The sequence below is a fragment of the Xenopus laevis genome, chromosome 4S (assembly GCF_017654675.1).
Source record: "Xenopus laevis strain J_2021 chromosome 4S, Xenopus_laevis_v10.1, whole genome shotgun sequence".
In the NCBI taxonomy this organism is placed as follows: domain Eukaryota; kingdom Metazoa; phylum Chordata; class Amphibia; order Anura; family Pipidae; genus Xenopus; species Xenopus laevis.
In genome coordinates, this window is record NC_054378.1 from 121,926,550 (window position 1) to 121,950,077 (window position 23,528).

Genomic DNA, 23,528 nt, shown 5'->3' on the forward strand with positions numbered 1-23,528 from the left:
ATTTGGTTTGGAAGAAACGGGGAACATGTGAACCTTTTCTTAGGGCATATGCTTTAGATATGCTAAAAACATCTTAACTGTAATGTAATTCCACCCTCCAATAGCCTTAGGGGTTTAACTTATTTTGGACAAAACCCTGTAAATATTTTTAGGTGCTTAAAGGGCATGTAAAGTCAAAAAAATAAAATCACATTTTTACTTTCTTTAATGAAAAAGAAACCTATCTCCAATATACTTTAATTAAAAAATGTGTACCGTTTTTATAAGAAACCTGACTGTATGCAGTGAAATTCTCCCTTCATTTACTGCTGTGGATAGGAATTGTCAGATGGTCCCTAACTGCTCTGCAGGGAAACAATCATACTTATGAACAGCAGGGGCACAGGATATCATTAGATGGGTCTTTATACAGTCCGGAGAATACTACAAAGCCATATTGAGCTGTTTATTCTGCAAGGCTCACAGATGATGACTTACTAATAGAGATACTTATTACTGATGATTACCTTTGCCTGTTTTTTTTTTTTTTGAATTGTCGGGTTTTAACGACGACTCTGGACAATCAAAACTTGTATTGTGAAATGTCCCTGAGAATAATGTTTGCATTGTGCAAATTCAGTTCCATTTTATTATTATATTTATTTATTACATTTTATTCCTATACTTTATTACCCAATGTTTTCTTGATTGCTGTTTCATAACCCAATGTTTTCCCATCCCTGCTCTCTTGCAATTTCCATGGTGAATGCTATATATTCTTTATAGACAGTTAAATCATCTGATTTACAGATCTAAAACATTATTAAAAAAAAAACACAGACACACCAGGGGAGACAGGGGCCGAGGGATAGGTTTGCAAGTTAGTGTTTTCACTTGTCTGGTTCTGAATCCGACAGCCTAGTTTTCCATTGGCTGTCCTGTTCAAAGCCATACTATTAAAGGGCTTCAGACATGCTAGAAAATCCACAGGGCTACAAGTATAAAGTATAAAGTAAAAAAAAACTGTTTATTTAAATTAAGCATCTCTTAATGGCCCTATGTGTTTCATGCCCTATAGGCCCATAACTAAGTGCCTATAGGGCACAAAACGCATAGTGCAGTTTTTAGTTTATACTTATAGCCTTGTGGATTTTCTAGAGAGTCTGGAGGCTTTTAATTGTATTGCTGTCTGTTTTTCCAACCCTGAGGGTTTGGGGTCGGTGCACCTGGACCACCATTTCAGTGTAGTGATTTTACCAAGATATGGCACCTTCTCATTTATGATTGAAACTGTCTTACTTAAATCCACCCGCCCGGGTTTCACTGCTCTGATGCTAGAACTCCATGCTGCAACCTTGAATCACTTTTGTCAATTAAATCCTCCCCCATATATTGCATAACCTAATGTCATCAAAGAATCATCCCCCTGCCTATGTGACACCAACGCCCTGCCCACATTAGGTCCCAGTTGATTTTCAAACAATTAAAAGGGTGGCAATCCTATTGTGAAGGCATGACATAAAGACTATCATTCACTGTGACCCCAATTATGTTTACTCTAGAGTGTAATAGGGATCTTTCTCAGCTGGGTTCCAGCGAGGTGTTACAAGTGTAAGCCTATAGTAAAATGAGTACCACCGTTACTCTCACTATTAGCCTTACCCCAAATTATGCTGCAGATAAGACCTTTATTCTCAGAGGTTGAGCCCTCTCAACGGTGAGGCAGCAGGATGTTGACCAACTGTAAATGTACGCAATGCACAATAATTGGGTGCCAGTGGTTCTTGCAACTTAACCATTGAAAGTATTTATTAAAATACAATCCAATCTCAATCAGAGATAAGTGGGAAAATACAACAACAGTGGATTGGCATATAAGTACCTATGGTCAGTATAAGTACCCCCAGTGACGATAGAATACACAACGTCTATAAAGGTACACCCAGCTTTCAGCCTTTTCCCCAAATGATGGAGCAAACTCTAATGCTTAGTCCCTACTCCTGGGCAATTATTAACCAGGATCATAATCGCACTCCACAATCCTCGGTGGAGCCTTAGCTGTTCAGATAAATAGCTTAAATATCTTAGAATGATCTATTACATTGAGTAGCCTATCACTTGCTAGACCTGAGTGCAGTAGTTGTGAAAGCATATTTGTAGTGGTTGAGCAAGTATGAGCAACCTACAGAGATGTATGCATCCTTACCCATAGAGGATAGAGACACCAAAGTGAATTGAAAGCCTTTCATGGAAGAAAATAGCTTGAGTAGTTCCTTCCTAGATTGTGGAGCTTAATTCTCCTTGGTGGAGCATAAGCTGCTTCTTCTAAGCTGGTCTATCTATCTCAGAGTCTCTGAGGAAAGTGCTATGACTTCCACTACCTTTACCTTCCTCATGGGGTCCCTGCTCTCCAACTTCTCTAAGGTGGTTGGTCACATTAGATCTCAAAGCTTGGTAGTGAAGCCTAAAAGTGGCCATATACGTAACAATTACGATCTTTCTTGGAAAAGATCTTTCCAAGAAAGATCGTTCATTTCAATACACACGTGTAGAGCTGAATCGTCAGATATACAGGTAGAAACAATAGAATTCTACTAACAACGGGCGATATTTGGGTGCTTTCAAAAGCACCCGATCAAAATCTTCTGTCCAGCCTGATCGACGAGCCGACCGATATCCAAGTCTTCTGCCGACATTGGTCGGCTCGTTTCCCACCATACATGCACCAAATATCGTATGAAAATTTGTTAATCTTTTGATAAAAAAAAAAATGTGATTATCTGTGCGTCTATGGCTACCTTAAAGGTTAGGCTCCAGGCTTCTGGCACATCCGCCCCTGGTACTAAGTGGAGTACAAAGAGTATGAGCCATATGATCCCTATATAAACTAGGCGAAAGGGTTTGCCAAAAAAAAATCCTTCTGGGCCAATATAAAACACATCCATTGCACAGGACATAGGTTACAGACCCAAAACTTCCTAAACAGTAGGTGAAGTCCAGTGAAATAATTAGAAAAAATGTATTATGACTTATTCAATTGATTATTTCAATATTTCAAGTCATTAACAATTTCAGATAACCATCTGGCAATTAATAAGTGACTTGCACAAATTCAGATTAAAGTATAACTTATTCCAAGGCATAAAGTCTATATAAATAAATGATGATGATGATGATGATAAAGTCTTGCTAAATATATATTGTAAGGACTGGTACGCTGCATCTCAACATCTAATCCATTGTTTCCTCATATTATATCTAGGATATCAAGTAAAGCAAGGAACCTGTGAAGTTGTCGCAATTCATCGATGCTGTAATAAGAACCGAATTGAAGAACGATCACAAACAGTGAAGTGTTCTTGCTTCCCGGGGCAGGTTGCCGGCACCACTAGAGCCCGACCATCTTGTGTGGAGGGTAAGTGTAAATAAATATGGTGAATTTAGGAAAAGAATATTCCTCACTGTAAATGAAACTCAATGCTTAATACACTAGAGAAGGTTTAGATGAAGAACCAGGGATGATAGATAATCCTGCAGTTAGAGGCAAGTGATCCTCCTGAAGTTTGTGTTACTTGTCCTTTCAAATGCAACCATCTCTCTTCAAGAGGAGGACTCCCTCTGGCACCCTGCTCTTGAAATGAGGTCCCTATGCTTGTAAAGACCCATGCAAAGTTGTCCTTATAGTTCCATGGATTATTTCTCCGAACATAGACTGGATTGTGCTAATCAGTATGCACTTATACCAACCCAGAGCTCGCTGAGCTTGTGCAGAGCTTCTGACAGCAGAGCGGCACTTGAATAACCCAGTTTAGCACCACTGACATAGAGGATGACCAAGTGCTAGGATAGGTGGTCAATCCTACTGGTGGTACAGCGAGACATAAGGTATAAATAAATTATAGCCTCATCCTTTGCTCCGCTTGCAAAGCATTTTGGGAATATATCTGTTCTTAGTGATGGATTCAGGGGCATAAAATATGGATGAAATGTGGCATTTATCAGTTTTTGCCTTCCTAGTTACTGTTATTGTTCTTATTACTTTAGTATTTGAGCTCACAATATAATGCTGCTGCTAAACAAAATGTGCTGCAGCATCAACCACTAGGGGGCGAGCTTGCCTCTCATGCCAGTTGCTTTCACTTCCCCATAACTGTAAATCTCTTGATTTTTAACCTGTGTTTTGGTTTTCACGAATTTAAAGCAGTTACACAGAAATAACCTTATTCCGAACATAATATTCCCCGGCATCAAACCCTGTAACATCATCGACTACAGTAAATTAATATTTTGTAACTTATGCCTGACTGCACTGTGTTATGTTTGTATTAATGATGCTTCATGTTGCTTCTCAATCTGTTCCATTATAAAACAAGGCAATTCATCTCCTCACCCCCCCTTTCCCGTGTTCGTTTTCTAACCCTATTCTAAATCATTGATGAATAAGGATTCTGGGAATACATTTTGATACATTCCTGCATGTAATCATTTGATGTTCTTTTCCTTGCAACCGATGCAAATAACTTTGGGTTGGTTTTGGAGGTTCTTTAAAGCTTTGTAGTAGGGTGATTGTCCGAAGCATGAAATTCAATTCAGGGAATTAGCGGGGAGATTGGCACAGAACAGTAATGAGAATATTCCAGTATGGTACAGGCCCATGTAATATTTATGCTCTTGGACATACAAGAGGAACGTCTTTTCAGATACCCGCTCATGAGCCGCCCAATCTGCCCAAAACTGAACAATGCCCACACCTTTTTTTTTAGGTTGCCCCCCATCCCCAAGTTTCAATAGCCCCTCATAGGAGTCTTACTTAACCCCAACTAACATGTCAACTGAGTTACCCAGTATTAGAGCCCCACCACACTCCTGCCATTGTAAGCCCCATTACACCAGTTTTACAATTTCCATCTCCAAGCAGAATCAGACTGGAGCATTGGGAGCACATCAGGCCTGCGACAGCAATAATCCTCTTCGTAGTCACCAGGGCCCATCCTTCCAACGTTCAAACCCCTCCCAGCAAGCGCAATGCAATACAATGCATCAAATCGAGCACCTTTAATTCTTTCTTTCTGTGGCAGAGGGCAGTCAAAACATGGGAGCGATCCTTGGCTGGCAAGGCCCATAAGAGCAGGGGGCCCACTGGGTTTTTCCAGGTGTCCCAGTCACATGCACAGTGAGCATTGTCCTTCCAATAGGCCATGCTCTCCCATCGACAGGCTACACTCATCGATAGCTATAGAAGCACAACTTTAGATCCACACATGTAATTGTGTATACAAAATATGTTATTTCCAATGTTTATGCAGAGTCTGCTTCTTCTACATCCTGCATTGGATTTTATTTAGCATGGAGACAACTTGCTGCATCCCCTAGCTCACGCATTACATGCTGAGCACATGCCCATTGGAGCCTATTTGCAGGTTAAAAACTGAGAAACCCATCTTGGAAGCAACTTGGGTGTGAAGGTTCATTTATAAACAAAGGTGATAAATTAGTATTTATGTCTATAAAGAGTTTTACTCACCCACATCTTGATATAGTATCAGTATGAGTAATGAGCGAATCTGTCCAGTTTCGCTTTGCCGAAAAATTTGTGAAGCTCCAAAAAACTAGAGAAAAGCAATGAAGGCAATGGCCGTCAAAATAATTTTCACATGCAACAATTTTTTACGAGTGCATCAATTTTTACTTGTGTAACGCAACTATTTTGTCGGATTCCAAGTCAATGGACATCAAAATAATTTTGATACGCTACTGTTCTTATGCAAGCGACCATTTTTACACGTGCGACTCTTTTGTCCCAATGCATTAACGTCAATTTTTTTTTTTTTACGTACAGCAGTTTTTACGGGAGCAACTTTTTTCACAAGTGACGAAGTGCGGAAATTCACAGCGAATCCATGCCTGGCAAATAAATTGGCCCATCACTAATCAGTATCAGTATTTAGCAGTGATAAGTCTTAGTAGCTTCAGGCTTATCACTACTAGATACTACAATCAGCCAATAGGTTTGAAATCAAAAGACTGACAACTGCACTTGTGCAATTTAGCACCTTTGTTCGTAAATGAAGTCTTGTGATGGGAACAAAGCTTATTCCTATTCTCCACCATTGTCCATGGAGCTGTACATCAAAGTTGTTAAAGGATAAGGGCAAGTGCTCAAGATGAATCTTGATCACACATAAAACTATTGATAATCAAGCTCATCAAACAGGATTATACATCCCTTTGATTGAAGGATGGTGTACGTCAGCGTTGCCAGGTTGGTGGTTTTCCAGACAAATTAGGCTACTAATTTAAAGCCAAGGTGGGTTTTGATAGTACAAACTAGTTAAGGTATGGATTTGAGCTACTTTTTTGGGCCTTTGGCTGGTTTGTACTTTGGAAACCAGCCAAAGTTTTTTCTTGCCGTAATGTGCCAAGCCTGTGTCTCCCAGTGCATGTTGGGTAATATAGTTTTTGTTTAACAATTTACCAATTGCCAAGTTTAATTTAAGACTACAATACCCAGCATTCAATGGGACTGACGTGTGTAGAAGTCGGGAGTTACCAGATTTTGAGCTCTGTACCCCAGTCTCCCGTCACACTCTCATGTTTCGGTGACTTTCCTCAATTTCAGCAAATTTTGGGGCAAAAATCTGCTGGCCACCGAAATGTCTAGAGGTTGACCAATATTTATTGAAATTGTATTAGGACCTTATGTCCCATTTTGCTTCTTGTAAAAATTTGCGAAACAGTGAAAACTTGAAAAAGGCATATTTTCATATACCTGTATATTCATTTATTATTTTGCCTTTTTTTCACCTATTGTGCTATTTTTGGACTACTTTTGAAGTGCCACTTGGCTAGTTTTGGGCTGGTTTCGTAGCTGACTTTGGCTGGTTTTGAAAATTAGACCTGGCAACCCTAGTGTGCATTGACCTAAATGAGGCTTTAAGGGAATGCAATGGAAGTTGTAAATACAGCAAAATGGGAAGAACTTCCAGGACCTCCATGAAGGCATCAGACACAAATAAAGGCATCAGCCAATCAGCTCAAGGTTTCAATTCTGGGCAAAGCAGAACAGAGGCTTCATTACAAACCTAAAATGAATTTCAGCAGCCAGAAATCTTAAGGATATTCCCCAAAATTATATATTTTTTTCAGAAATCAATTTCATACTTTGTATGAGGAAGTTTTCGGTGATTCAAACGACTTGGAACAGATCTATTGCTCTAAATTGGCCAAACTTGTAAGTGGTGTACCCCAAGGCTCTGTTTTGGGAATGCTTTTAATTCAGTTATTTCTTTTATTGCTTAATTCAAATAATATGGAAACCAAAAGTCTCCAGAAATTGTTTTACTGGAGGAATCAGATTTGCAGTGGCACGTGTTATATTAGTAGATAAATGAAGGCTTGTGATCTTGGGTTTTAGCTAGTACAGGTGTCTACATGTGGCTATTGATGGGCGAATTTGGGACGTTTCGCTTTCCCGAATTCTCGCTGCAGCTTTGCGAATCGCGGGAATTTGCTCCTGGCGAATAAATTCGCCCATCAGTACATGTGGCTCTTTTTCAGTGTTGTAAAGTGGTATGGATAATGAGTTAGGATTGGTTTTACCTTTATTAACTAAATAGAGACTGCTTCAGAATACTGTCGTTTTTTTGGCTTCTCTCTACACCAATTTAAACCTAGTCTGGTATGTGTGACTTGAATAAAGCTTAGGGGTCGGTTTGACCTGTTGAATTATAGCTCCAGTACAAAGCATTCCTTACATGAGCATCATGAACTCTAATCATCATCAGTCTAATATTAACTTGACTCATTTTTGGACCCTGCCTTCTACAAACTGAGCACATCAATTCTACCTAGTTCTCTCCTCATAGCAGGATAAATCTTGATGGTGGAAATCTCTTTCCTGAAGCTTGCCTAGAAGCACAACATTGTTGTATGCGGTTGGAAGAGGTAAAGGAAAATGAAAGGGAATCTCAATCTGCCAAAGTGTTTACAGTTTCTGCTATAGAGAGTGGGGATGGGCGAATATGACTCGTTTCGTTTCGCCAAAAATTCACCGCCGGCGAAATGTCGCAGACGCCCATTTTTCTTTTGGACGCACGCCGCCATACAAGTCTATGGGCGTAATTTTTTTGCTGAAACGAGGCGAAAAAATTCACCCATCCCTAATAGAGAGGTCCATTTGGCCAGTTACACCCACAATGTTCCCATGCCACTCCCCTTGGGCTGCCAGATACAATCCATTCAAGCTATTGTTAAAGTATTGATTATAACTCAATGGAAAATATGGAGGGATTGATAAAGTTTAAGGAACAGAGAAAAACCTTAAAACAAAAACAGGGAAACAAATAATTTGAAAACTTGAAAACTGGAGTGTCCCTTTAAGTGGCCATTGTCCCATTACACTAATAGTCATTATATGAAGTATATTCGAAATCTGCTCTCGTTCAATTAACTTTTAATCTTGTGCACATTGCATATTAGCATCACGTTATGCTCAGTCGGCTCTTAATGACACACGATAGAGCAAACAAGTGGTAAACCTATGGAAGCTGTTATTCCATTTAATATGACTAATTTACAGAGGGAGAAAAATAAATGAAACCACTTCTGTGCAATACTCGTGTGTATGTAAAATCGGAACTATTTCTGCTCTATTAAAATTACAGTAGTGTATGTCATTGTTGGTGCTTAGCCGTCATTTTCATACGCTGGAGCGCGTCTTTAAACTAGTAATTATTCTGATATAACAATAGGATGTGTCTTGTAATTTCCCCCTGTACCAAATCAATGTCTGAATGGCTTCCCTATAGGCAGACCTATTGCTGGTATATAATAATTACAGTGGTTTAACCCTTTTTCTTATTATTTTTTCCGAACTGGTAATTTCATTGTAACCATCTTGCATTTATTATAGGCCTGAAGTGTGGTGCAATGCTAAAATGCAAACTTGTGTATTTTCCAGCTTCTATTGTGATCCAGAAGTGGTGGTGTCAGATGAATCCCTGTATGGAAGGAGAAGAGTGCAAAGTGTTGCCTAATCTTTCAGGTTGGTCCTGCATCAGCGGAAACAAAATCAAAACAACCAAGGCAAGTGTTGAAGGACCCATAATTTCATTAGCAGGCATCTTTTGGGGTCGGAGAGTTTCTTCTGTTTTGAATTAGCAGTATAAGAAAAAAAAAATATGTTGGACTGAGCCTTTAAGAGCTAGAGAACTTGACATTTAGGGCTCACTTTCATTAAATACAGACAGTGCCAAGTGGTAAAGCTTTAAATTAGGGCAATTTTCCACAACTGGGGACCACTATGGCCTAGGCCCACTTGAATATCTGGCAGACCTACCTAATCCTATAGATGCCATGGCAACCCAAAGGGCAAGAGGTGTAAAACCTACATTGCACCATTAGTCAGTCAACTTTTATCACTAGACAGTCAATTCTGTTCACTAGACAGTTGGCAGTTAGATACAGTTAGCAGCTGGCAATTTAACTGTCAGCTTGCTAGTTGGACCCTGAGTATTCTATGGTCACCCACCTTTCACCAAAGATACTAAGAATGACTTGTGACATAAACCAACATTGGCATTATTCTCCAAATTGTATTTAAGGGTGTGGGATAGGAGTGGGCAAAGTTGTTGTATTCTATATAAAATGGCACCCCAAACATTTTACTTTATTCTGGGGCAGTCGTTATTATTTAGTGGACCATTCTTCATTCATTTTTTTGTGGTGGATGTAATTTTTCTATATAAAGGAGTAGCAGCTGACTGTGGCACCCCCATCTAGTGTGGCATGTAGTTCTCACACACAATGAAATAATAAACATAAGTATGCAAACACATAACTTTTGCTATAAATAGTAGAGGAGTGAGGCTTGAGTGTTGTCTATGGTTAGTGCTGTTTCTAGGGCTTTGATGAAGATGAAAGATGGAGAAATCATGGAAAGTCTGTTTATTCATGTCCAACGATCAGCAATGCCAGATAACCCACCAGTTTGGGACCCACATACACTGGCATCTCTTTTGCTGCTCCTTCCTTCTGTAATTGCATCCCTGGATTCCTCTGTAAGGAGTTTATTTTCCATGTTATGAATGTGAAAATCTAAAAATATTGGTCACCCTAAGGCTCTGCTGTGTCTTTTGGCCATGAGCTAAATGCTATAGTTGTCTTAGACATTGGAACTACCATTGCTTGTATTTATTAATACTGAAAACCCTAAAAGAAAAACTGATATGCTCTTGTATGGTAGACATGTATCCATAGGTATGTAGAAGTCCTACCATGGTCTACAGGGGAGATTATATACCTTTATATAAGCAGGTACTAGCAAATGACAATGTTCTGCAAAAATGATAACACTAATAGGGATGTAGCGAACCGCCGAGTATGTGTTCGCGAACGCCGTTCGCGAACACCGGCAAAAAATGCAAACAGTTCGCGAACTGTTCATGAACTTCGAACATCCGAAAATCGTTCGATTCGAACGATCGAATGGTCGAACGATTTTGATGCGAACGCCTATTGGCGAACGTCGCGCGACGTTCGCGAACTTGCGGCGGACGCGAACAGTCGAAGTTCGCGCGAACTAGTTCGCCGGCGAACAGTTCGCTACATCCCTAAACACTAACTGCCTCGCCAGTAATGGTTCTGTTGTCTCTCAAGGGAGCAAGTCCTTCCTGTGCCACCTATATAATAATGTTCTGTTGTTGTTAATGGCATCCTTGTGAGTAAACTTGGTAGTTTTAGTCCTACGTAGCCATGATGCAACCAATAATGAGGGTTTAGAGCAGCATAAACTTCCTAAAGAAAGACAATTTGTCATAGGAATGCAATGGAATACACTGAGGGGCACATTTACTAAGGGTCGAACATCGAGGGTTAATTAATAGTGATGGGCGAATTTATCCGCCACGTGCAAATTCGCGGCAAATTTGCGTGATTCGCCGCCAGGGAATAAATTTGCAAAAATTCGTCTCCGTCAAAAAAAAATATTTCGGCGGCATCGAAACAAAAATGGGCGCCGGCGTCAAAAACGAGATGCCGGCGCAGTTTCATGAATTTTTCGGTGTTTCGGAATTTTCCGGCGAAGCGAAACGGCGCAAATTCGCCCATCACTATTAATTAATCCTCAATATTCGACCCTCGAAGTAAAATCCTTCAACTTCGAATATCGAAGCAATAATTGAACGATCGAAGGAAAAATCGTTCAATCGAAAGATTAAATCCTTCGAATCGAACGATTTGAAGGATTTTAATCCATCGAAGGTCCCCATAGGCTAACATTGAAGCTCGGTAGGTTTAAAGTGGCGAAGTAGGTAGTCGAAGTTTTTTTTAAAGAGACAATACTTCGACTATCGAATGGTCGAATAGTCAAACGATTTTTAGTTCGAATCGTTCGAATCGAAGTCGTAGTCGAAGGTCATAGTAGCCTATTCGATGGTCGAAGTACCCAAAAAAAACTTCTAAATTCGAAGTTTTTTTACTTTGAATCCTTCACTCGAGCTTAGTAAATGTGCCCCCGAGACTTATAAACTAATGAACAATTTCATGGAGCCAATCAAGTTCTAAACCAGAATATATAGTGAATAAAGTACCCCCTCTTGTAAAATATAAGGATATTATAAGTTACCGAGGAGTTTCATGACCATATAAAAACACGAGGCCGAAGGCCGAGTGTTTTTATACAGGTCATGGAACTCCAAGGTAACTTCTAATATCCTCATATTTTGCAACTGGGGGTACTTTATTTATTATAATACACAAATTTCAATGAGTCATGTGACAGAAATGACATCAGAACTCACCGTTTATAACTGATGACATCAGAACTCACCGTTTATAAGGATATAATTTACAGGATATTCATGGCTTTTGTGTATTATATTAGTTTATTTAACCTCTCATAAACTAGATGAATGGGCAGACTCAACTCAAGTGGTTTTCACTTCCCATCAACGTCTCCATTTCTTTGTAATACAAATATGGTTCCCCTCTGTACATATCTTTCTCTGTAGGCTTCCCGCTCTGCAATGCCTTGCCATGTAGGGAAATTTAAACGCATCCGTAAATTATGCGTTCTTAAGCATTATGTATGTGATCACCGATCAGAATTGAAATTGTATTTGACAACGCAAACAATCTAATGAATTTGTGATGATGTAAAGCCTCCTCTCCCAGAAACAACAATACAAACCTATTTTAATAAGATATCGAACCATCAGAAAGCTGCACTGTGAGCATTTTTCTTACAGCAATGCAACTTTTAAAATTCTGTGTGTGTTTCCTTTTCTTTCTCTCTTTCATTGTAAATGCGCATGAATTTACAGAGACGTTAGCTTTGCGTGAAAAAAAAATGCACCGTATTTGATATGACAAGAAAAATAAGCCTTAACTCCGCTGTCTGTTCCTTACTTCGTAGTTATGAGAAATGGCCCAAGCGCATCTACATGCACGCAATAAAATAGTTTAATGCATAATAAGTGAGCAGGTGTGTGTTCATTTCACATTGCGCACGCTTCCTGCAAAGTTTCCAGATGAGTGTTTTGGAAAAGTTCACAATGTATCTGAAACTGATTTTAGAAGCCCATCTTCATCAACCCGTAACCTTACATTTCCATAAATCACATTATTTTCAACATCCCTTGAGAGTAGAATTCAGAAATTGTTAACCAACTTTTTATAATAATCTATGCGAAACGAACTTTCCATTTTTGCTAAAGCTTGCGAACTCGCAACCTTGACTGTGTTCAAGTCGAGTCCTCTGATTGATTTAAAGGGCATCAATCAGCAAAACAATATTTTTCCCACCAGAGATGCACGCTAACGTTGCCCACATTCCAGATTACTTAGTTTCCTACCTTTTCTGCCTCTCTGCAGCTTGCAAATGAAAATGTTATTTTGCTGCTGGGGTCACTGACCCCAATACCAACCCCAATACCAACCAGAAATGTTACCTTGTGAGGCTACAATTTGTTAAATATTATAGAAACTACTTTAGGGTAGTGTGTGTGGCCAGTCAAACAAAGTACCAGAGTAAAAAGGAATGAACCCTCGGTTCCAAGGGCACCTTTCTCAACCAGCAAAAGAAAATGATTTAGTAACTTGAAACAATTAAAAATGCTATATATTTATTTATAACTCTATATTAAAAAATACATACAAAACTTATGCATTTTATACCCTCCCTTCATGCCTATGACTAAGTACTGAAGGGTAGGAAAGGCATAAGGCAAAGTATCTGTATGTATTTTTCAATATTAGATATATATTTATAATATATATTTATAATATATTTATAGTTATAAATAAAAACATATAATTTTTAATCGTTTGCAGTTACAGGATAATTTTCTTTTGCTGGTTAAGCTCCCCATAGACGCGATGATTCTTTTTGCCGAACGACCGATTTTAGGGAAGCCCGACCAATCCTTCAAAATTTATCGTGCGGTTAGTGGTATTCGAACGATCGTACATCTTAAGATTTTTCCGCCGACATCTGTCAGAAAATTGATCGGCCAGGTTAAAAAATCTTAATCGGTCCCAGTGCAATCTATCTATGTTTGCAGGGCCAAGCAGGCAGCTCCCCTTTGTTTTCCTGTCTTTTTAGTTGATGGTAAATTCGTACGATCGTACAATCGTTCTGAGAAGATCGTGGTCTCACAATCAGGATCTGATCTTTTAAAAATCTCGTCTATGGCCAGCTTTAGGCTACAATATGTGCAGTTATTGCTTACAAGTACTTTGTTCTTAACGACCTATTTACAAGACATTGCATCTATAACGTAAATATACAGTCTCCCTGTGCAGTGATGATGTTCTTTCAACTGCTCCTCAATCTTCAGTTTAAAGACTGCCTGACAGTCTTGGCATCTCATAGTGTTCCTGTGCTGAAAAATGAGGGTATTTGCACCTAGTTTCAGAGATGACAGCTATCATATTTGGAAAGAATGGACATGCAGCAAAGGAAACCACAACCAAAAATGCCCCAAGCAAAAAAGAAACCTTGACGGTCCAATGAAAGTTTATGTTGCCATTGGTGCTGCGTGTGCTACTTGCTAGTGTCCACATTTTGTTAGGGCACCATTTAATTCTATAAAATCTTTTCACAAGAAATGCAGAGACAATTGTGTTCCCTTTTTCCATGATCTAATCTGTCAGGGCTTGAGGCAATTATAATGGAAAGATCAGCTCATATTTGGAGAGCTTGAGCTGAAGGTAGAGTTGTGGTGTCTACTCTACTCGGCAGGTCGCCTGCAAAGATAAGTAGAGAATGGCAGACATTTTGGCGATGGTACAAGATATGCAACAGCTCAGTATAATAACAACACCAAGCCTAGATATATTCATGGACCTAACTGATAATATTTATGGTATTGATGGAGCAGACTTTCTATTGACTTCTAGCAGAGCAAAGTCTACTGTAACTGTTTCTGAAGTCAAACATATTATACAGTTCATTCATCTGTTTCCATACTTATTTTTTCCACTTGTTCTTTTCCAGGTAACACGGTAGCAAATAAGAAATTTATATCGGTACAAGATCAGATTGCTGAAGATTATCAACACATTGATATTAGGATTTATTTTCAATTACTTTTCGCCAGATGAAAGAGATTTTGGACTTTACGACTACATCTTCTCTTGTCTTTCCTGTTTGAGGATATTTCAGGGTTTCCTGATAACTTGAAAAGAGACCTGTTCGGATATATAAGCTGATCCTGATTTAAATGCTCAGTGACATAATATCAAGATTCTCAAGGGGAAAAGCAGACTGAGTCCAATGTCCCGGAATTTGGATTTGATGGACATGAACATTACAGAGAGAACAACAAACCAGACTTTAAAAATCCAATCCCTTCTCGGCAACATGATGGACAATGACGTTATTCTGTTCCCTATTTGCAATACTTACCATCGGACATTGGCCTAAAACCAAAATAACTGTAAATAAGCAAAGACTTTTTTTTTTCTTTTTCTTCGTATTTTCTCTGTTGATGGTGTAATAAAAAGCTTGCGTTTCCATTTAATTTCTAATAGTTCTTATGCAGAATTTTTAGACTTCGATCTGCTACGGTGGCCAATTAAAAATAATAATGAGTTTGTTTTCTGTCCACCACATTCATGTTTTTTCAGACGATTGCACTGAACCAGTTTGTCATTAGCGGAGAGAAAGCAGCGTTACTTAAAATGTTTTTTAAGCAAAGGTAGAAGAAAAGCATCTCTGTCTAGTTTTATCGTTGTGTTTGATTTACTCTATCACTCTGCATAAATAGCGGTTTCTTTAAGAATACAGACAGATCTTTATGGCAATTTGTTGTCCTTGTTTCCAATAAGAAAACTATCTTGCTTTCTGGGCTACGTTTACATTAATCCTTTTTGGTTATATATTAAAGTATGTTTTTAGCTATTGAATCTGATACTTTGTTCTACTTTGTTCTACAGTATGTTGCATATTTCGTTTTACTGAATTTACGTATGGACCCTTGCTTGTGGATAAAATGTATGGCATGAGTTGAAGGACTTTAGCCAGATTCTCCATCCTGTTTTATCATGGTATAATTATTTACTCCTCTTGTCTGTACCATTTGAGTGCCAAGTAGCACTGACATAGATGGGATTATTTTGCAGTGCTCTATAGGGGATGGCATCACATCTGGGCGCAAATCTGTTGCACCGATTGAATAGCCCGCTGAGGGAAAGCTGGAAATGCCACCAGGTTCAGGCTGGGGTAGTTCCAGGGTTCCCCTGCATCAATAGGTGCACAATTTTCATAACAAACAAATGTGTGTGCTTAGCACAACAATGAGGTCATATATAACTGTGGCTGTGCAAAAATGCACTTGTCGTAAAGTGCTTTGATGCCATCATTAAAGGTACTTTCCTCCAAATATGATCCTTGCAGTTCTGCACTTTGGTGCCAGTGTGTCCATCTCTCCTCCTGTTCCAAAACATGTGTAAGTGCCCCTATTGATGCAGGGGGCCTGGAGCTACCTCTACCTAAAGGGGTTGTGTTAATACGCTCAGCAGATTTGGTCTAAAGTATCAGTCGCAGATATAATGATGTTGCAGAGTATTAAAAATCATGCAATCCCAAATCAACACTATTGCATCCATTTTGTGCAAAATTGTACACATCAGGTGCGACTCTGTCAGACACAACTTCCCGACATATCTGCAATCGCAAATATAACAAATTGTGCAGAGGGTAAGAAAGCTTTTAACTGTAATATTCAATTTTGAATCATTTGAAGGAAGAGATGGAACAAAAGCGTACAAGCACAACATTCATGACACAGAACAGTCATAAGGATGACACAAATGTGAAGCTATGTTGTAAGATACTCTTCTAACAGATGGAGAGGAGAATGTTGAATATTATCTAAAAGTATTGTATCCATTCTACTTGTCCATGCACCATATCACTGATTAGGAAGGAGATGCGCCATGTTATCAGATTGCTGTACCTGCAAATGGTCCTGAATTTACGTTGATCTGGGTCAAAACCATGCACACCTTTGGCTCAGCCTGTCAACCCAACCCAACCCAACAAGACATTTTGCACTTTCTTGGTGTATTTTACATCCATTAGTGTTGGAATTGTGCATCAATGTTGTGCCCCCTGTCTCCCATGGGTACATACCTGTACCTTGTTGACCAGTTTTTGACTGTAGCCCTGGTTTTTCCTTGTGTACTGGGTCCTTTGGCTAACTAGATACATTTCTGTTTCTTTTGAGAAGGCTGGGTCTTTATTTTTCAGAATGCATCTAAGGCAGTGATCCCATCTAAGACAGTGGCTCAGCCTGAAGACCATTTATGGTGATTGGTGAGCATTGAGGGGAATGAGTTTTTCCTCTCCAAGGCCCAACCTAAAGGTCAGTTAGGGTGAGGTTTAGGTGAAAATTCTCATGCTGTCCCTTTGTATAAACAATCCCTTCACATCTTCCACCTGAAGACTTTACCTCATAAGAATGAAGAACTAATAATGAAATAGTGTTGAAAAGGGGTTTAACTGCCTCTTCAAGAGACAAAGGGGTATATTTATCAAAGATTTATCAAAGAGTAACGTTAGAGATCACCACAGTCCTCTAGAGTGAAATTCCGCCTCTCTCCGTTAATTTCTAGGGGATTTTTAAAAGAGTATCAATCGGTGAAAGTGAAAGTTCATCCTTTGATAAATACACCTTTCAAAATCCCATAGCAATGAAAAGAGATTGGCGGAATTTTGCTCTAGCAGACTTTGGAGATCTTTAACTTCACTCTTTGATAAATATACCCCATTGAGCCACTGTCCACTGTTTTATCTTTCTTGCTTTACATTATAACAAGAAAGTTAATAAAGAAGTAAACTATTCCTTTCAATAAACCCAACGATAAAACACTTTTTTAGTGCAACCATATTGATTTGACTGGCATTGGATACAGATGTGTATATTTGCCTTTTACACTTTTAATGGTGAACATAACATGTATTTCCTTTATCTCTGGATAACAATGATGCACTTAGATTCATTATTGAGTTTCATTTCTTACATGGCTGATTCTCTTTTACTTTCTACAGAAACAATTGATATGATGAACAGTAGCATTTCTTTTGCAGCGCTGCAAACGCTTCTTGGATATCTCTGTATGGAAGCAAGTACTTCAGTAAGGATTGTCCTCAGGATGAAGCAACTTTAATATGTTTGTGAAACTCTTGTTCTGCCTCTGGGCACATCGTGTTCGGAGAAGTCCATAACTTTTAAGCCAATGCAACCATTGCACTCATAAAGATGTGTCAGGCTATGTCCACCTGCCACCAACATCCACCTCAAAGAGAACAAGCACCATCTGCAGCCTGCTTGGCCCAATTATAACTACACTGATCATCTGGTATTGACTGGTGGAAGGGTAAAAGAGTGCGGCCTTTCTGAGAAACAGTGGATTGGATTATCCCATGGGTCAAGAGGATGAAAGCTTGCAAAGTGCCTTCAAACCACTTATGGTGTAGAGAAGCAATAAGTATGGGTGCATTCTTCAGCTACATAACCCCTGAGACATTGGCACGGAATGTAATCAATAAATGAAACTTGAACCAGTGATATAAAGAGATGACATGAGGGCAGGTGGTAGTTCCAGGACCATGGAGTTTCCATTGAGCACCATATGTATAAAATCATGAGCAAAAGAGCCTTTGGACTTAAGACCTATCTAGTAAGTTTACAGGTCTGTTATGGATAAAGCAATCTTTCTTTGTGTTCTTATTTCAATTATTTTGGTTCTGGATACTTCTTTGTTAGATACATTTTGCTGCAAACCCTTAAAACATTCACTAAACATTTAACCTCAACGAATGGATGTTGGGTTCTCATATAATTATGAAGAAGTGTTATTGTGGAGCCCAAGAGGATGCATGGGGCATCTTTCACATCCTTTCTCTCAGAATGTGCTTTGCTTATTCTTCAAATGCTTTCTCTTGTGTACATTGTATTTCTAATTTCACCCAATGGACCCCTTGAGCAGGTTGAAGGCCATGTAAAATATCATAAAGCTGGGAGGCCTTCAGTGGGATAGCCCTACGTAAAAGCATTTATTCCTTTGTTTATATCAGGTTTGTCCAAACTTTTGGCTCGCAGGGCCACATTGGAAAAATAAAAATTGCCTGGGGCCACACATGAAATACACAAACACGTTTGATTTGTAAAAGTAAAGGAAATACACAGAAAAGAAATCTGAGTTTCAGCTCCTAAATTACCAGGAGCTGCTTTTTTGCTGCCCCTGCTAACTTGAGGGCTGCTGCCACCTGAGTTGAGTTTCTCAACTCGCCTCATGGAGACAGTGCCCCTAACAGGGGCCAAAACATTGTGAGATGATGGCAGTGTCGGACTGGCCCAATGGGAGAAAATCCGGTGGGACCTGGTCCTGGTCCCATGGTCCGCTCAAATGGAAAGTCTATAAAGTGCCTTGGTGGAGTGCTGGGGTCTGGATTCCAGCGATCAATCAGTGGCAGTGCAAATAAAAGTGCTGGAAGTGGGTATGGTCAATTGAAGTGACAGAGGGCCCCTCTTAGCTGAGGTGAGTCTCTGGTTTTCAAGTAGGACCCTCCCCCTGTCCAACACTGGATGACGGTATCACATTAGTCAACAGACCCCTTGAGCAGGCGGGTGAACATAAAAATATCATTGTAAGGGCATTTCTCCAGCGGTACCCTTGCTGGTGTGTTGTACAGAGGACTTTGCAATTCTGGTGAATATTAGGATACGGTAGACTCAATGCATAAAGAAATAGGTGAAAACATTAATAATGAAAACCCAGTAAATCTATTCTGTGTCTTGAATCACTGCTTAGCATATGGATAATTTCATTTCACATATTTTTTTTTGGTATCTGACTAGGGGGGATCTGAGTCACCCCAGCACATTGTATAAAAATGTCCCCCTAGAGGCTGAGCACTAAATGTCATCATCTTGAACCTACATTTGTGTTAATGTCATTGCCATCAGTATAGATGTGGATGGAAGCATCTATTTTTTTGATTTTGTTTTTCTTCCCCATGACATTTATCTTTATTCAAGGTTTGAAATGCACGTTACCTTGATTTTTGCTTTGTCAGAAGCTGAACCTTGAATTTTTTTTTTTTTGCAAAGAAAAGTTTCTGTTCATTCTTCATAATTGTGTTCAAATGACCTCCAACACATCCTGCCTCCTACTAGGGGTAAAGAACAGTAAACAATATATGCCTTAAGAATGCAAGAAAACATCTATTTAGCTGAGATTAGTTGTACTCTAATAGTCAATGCCCAGGTTAGTGATGACAGATATGTGAGATGGCCTGGAGTGCATGCGTGAAGGCTCAGAAAGTCTACAGGGCAATATCTAAGCTGAAAACTAACTTGGGCAAACTTGGGGGCTTTTCCTGGAAGGGGGACATCTAAGTTGGCATCAAGTTATGGTAGTTATAATTAAACATAAGGGACTGTTCCTGCTGAATTATGCCTTGTACAGAGGATTCCTATGTTGGCACAGCTTTATGGTGTTTCTTTGTATAGGTTATGAACGTACAGATCCTGCTGAACATTGTTTAGGGGCATGCAGTGGTGTACCTAAGCCTCACCTCCTAGGCCTCATGAGTACAGACAGGCTGACATTCTATCCTCTAGGTTCCAGGGATCAGGGAATTCTAGATGCAACACAAGCAAACCTATTAGGCGTGATATTCAAACCTTAAAACTCAACTGATGCCAATGTCCACAGCTAATGGCACCTATTGCTGCTGGTCAAGCTGTGCATGGTAGTTGCTCCTTTGCTCTATTCCTGTATTAACCAATAGGATTGGTCATTGATCCTGGCATAAAGTTAGGTCCATTAAAGCTACTGCTTAGAAGAAATTCCAGTGGCACACTGAATGCTGAAAAAAGTGTTAAATTTATTCACCCAAATACAGATGAAGCCACTTGGATTTGTGAGTTAAATGCGTCATGACTCAGGGGTAATTGAAGAAACTGTGTTATCTTAAGTCATCTTAACTCATTTAATGCATTTAACCTTTTCATTAGCATACCAAAGCTCCATTGTTCACAATGGTGAATGCTTTAATTAGATGGGTTGTTGTGACACAGTTTTCTGTGTTAAATGAGATAAATGGGATATCTGTGTTTAGTTATTCTGTGTCAAACAGACAAACCAAAGTGGCTGCATCTGTACATACAGACAAGGGCAACGTATGTATTTGGGTGAATAAATTTAACACTTTTTTCAGCATTCAGTGTGGAATTTCTTCTATGTACCTACATGACCCGCATGGCAGGAGTGGGTCCTCCGGTGTAGCACCTGGTACCACAAAGGGTACATGATCAGGGGTGGAAGCACTCTACCATATTGTTGTGCATTAAAGCTACTGCTGACTTATTTTACTTGGTCAACTGTTGAGTGACGTCTAACCAACCTTCCTTGGCAGCTTAAGCAAGACAGAAACTGCACTTTGGGTTTGTTTCACCTTCAACTAGAAACTAGAGGAAATAAAACAAGAGGGATCATTATACATCCTCCTATTACTGTTTTAATTAGATTAATACAAAAGGGAATCAAACAAAGGCAAAGTGGCCCACTAACAGGGTATTATTAATAGGCATCAATATCCTTTTTTCCAGCAGATAAACAATGCATACAGTAGGTTCTGTTAACATCACTAATGGTCCACCTGATTGTACTAAGTGCTTCTCTAACCTCCTGGCTTAAAAGGCTACAATGACAGATGCTCCGTCAAAATATACATCAACTTTATCATGGAAATACCAGCAGCTGTTATGCCATAGAGCTGTATGTGGAAACGTTTTAACTTACAAAGTAACCTTGTCGGCAGGAACTTTTTACAAAAGACTTGTGTTAATAATATATGATTTGTTACAGAATCGGGCTCAGGGCAGGCTACTTAACATTGATTTTTGCCTGTGAAAGATGATGAGATATGTTTCATTGCTCCCGCAGCACAACATACTGGTTCAATGTTTGCTCATATTGGCGAGGCATAGGGACTGTATGTGGTGCACACACATGCGATTGAAATGCTGTTTTTTCCTCCATGTTTTTACATTTTCGATTGCATCAGATTTATTTGGCTATTTACATGAGTGATGAATCACATAGGCCCTTGAAATGATTCATTTGTCATCTTTGGGACTCAACCACTTCTCCTTACCTTTTGGATTTAAGAACAGCAGATGGAGATATCCATGAGTCCATAGCAAGTCTTCACCTAGAATTAATCTAGAAAGTTGTCTGAGTTCCTACTTGGTGAACCATTTCTTTGCCTAAAAATGAATGTCACAATGGGATAAAAGTCACAAAGTTGTCACCAGGTAAAGAAACCCAACACATCAGCAGGTTGTAAGAAAATGTCTAATTGGCTGTTTTGAATTTCTGGAACTTGTGCAGACTGTTTACTCTACTAAATGTTTTAAAATTACTGCAAACGAGTAGATCCTATTGTTTGGTAAAGCCACCAATTGGTCCGATAAATTTGCCCTGGGACAAACAAATTGGCTCTAGGCCCATAAGCGAAGGACATCATCTATGGGCAGGTATTCTCCTCACCTGGTGGGATTTTCCCAGATCTATAGTCAAATATAAATTACTTAGGTCATGTTAGGCCAAGAGGTCACTGATGTTAGTGAAGCTTAAATGTCTCATGAGTTCTGTGGTGTTTAGACTCTAAAAAAAAACACTACATGCCAGAATGTGAACATTTCTGTGTCTCAATTGCATACTACAAATACAACGAGTACTGACAGTAATTTGAAAACTTCTCTATTTTCCTGTTTTGGTCTGAAAATGTGAGGCTGGTGTGTAAGAAGTGGAGTAAGACGTTAGCATACAGAGTCAATAAATTTTAATTTTCTGTTTTCATGAATTTGTAACCTTCTACTTGCCTGGGTGGCCTGGCCGATTGTTGGATCATAAAGGGTAACTTGAACCCAAGAAGTAGGGGAGGGAGATGCCTTCAGACCTCCTGGAAATGCTAGCTCCAGAAATGAGGGAAACCAAACATTTGGTCAATAAAAACAAAGTTCATGGCCACTGGGAAAAAGCCAAAAAAAATAAAAATAAAGGACAAGTGAACACCTGGAGATGCTCAAAGGTTTGGGCCTCTATCTTAAAGGGATAGTTACACGAGTACTGACCGATGAGGAGGTTAGTCACCATGATTTTTTTAAGGCGAGTTTTGACAAAAAGGCTTTGTTTTGTCTCTCAATTAGGAATAATATTAATCGCCAGTTGTAACAATAATGATACGATTTCAAATTGCATGTTGTCAAGAATCGCACAAAGCTCCTTTTCTGAGTGATATCACAGAGATAGAATTGCCACTGCAATCCATTGAAATCTCCAAACAGAATGGCCACCGGGAGACAAATAACAGCTATTGTATGTAAATTTTACGTATATATGTGTAGACACTTCTGGGGCGGCAATTTTGATTTATTTTATCTCAGCATTGTAGCACTCATTCATCATTGACACAGAAAACACTCAGAGAAAGTGCTCCACAGATAACGCCCTGTTAAAAATGACTTCAGATTTATCGAAGTACAAAAAAATTCGGAATTCGACCATCAAATTAAAAAACTTCTAATTCAAATATCGAATTCGAAGTTTTTTCATCAAAGTTTGCAATCCTGTGGTCAAATAAAAATTTGAACGATTCGAACGATTTTAGCGACCGATCGAAGGATTTTTATTCGATGTGTAAAGACTTAGAAAAATGTTGTAGAAGGTCCCCATAGGCTAACTTAGCACTTTGGCAGGTTTAATTTGATAAGTATTGAAGTCAAAGTTTTTTTTAAAGAGACAGTACTTTAATTATCAAATTGTCGAATATTTGAACGATTTTTACTTCGAATAGAAGTCGAAGTAAATTCAAAGTAGAAAATTCCCTTGAATTCACTTCGACCCTTAGTAAATCTGCCCCTTAGAGAAATGCCACTAATTAAGAATTTGTTTGGTATGGATAAATTAATTAAACTTGTGGAGGTCTCTGGGAAAGAAATCACTACCAAGTTGAAAAAGCTTATAATTGCCGG

At 39.1% G+C, this 23,528-nt stretch overlaps 1 protein-coding gene and 1 long non-coding RNA gene across 2 annotated transcripts in view; one reads left to right on the plus strand and one right to left on the minus strand.

The window, feature by feature from the left end:
* LOC121393376 (chemokine-like protein TAFA-4) overlaps nucleotides 1-15,396 on the plus strand; it is a 130,702-nt gene extending 115,306 nt beyond the window's left edge. Inside the window, exons 4-6 of the mRNA XM_041561771.1 lie at nucleotides 3,242-3,394; nucleotides 8,939-9,063; nucleotides 14,474-15,396. Of these exons, the coding sequence (XP_041417705.1) occupies nucleotides 3,242-3,394; nucleotides 8,939-9,063; nucleotides 14,474-14,485 (290 nt within the window). The 3' untranslated portion in view covers nucleotides 14,486-15,396. The remainder of the gene's footprint in view (nucleotides 1-3,241; nucleotides 3,395-8,938; nucleotides 9,064-14,473) is intronic.
* A 3,117-nt stretch (nucleotides 15,397-18,513) lies between these two features.
* LOC121393377 lies at nucleotides 18,514-22,692 on the minus strand. Its single transcript, XR_005961035.1, has 2 exons — nucleotides 21,647-22,692; nucleotides 18,514-19,657 (listed from the first exon to the last, which is right to left on the minus strand). It is a non-coding gene; the product is annotated as an uncharacterized LOC121393377 (long non-coding RNA).
* Nucleotides 22,693-23,528: the final 836 nt, after the last annotated feature.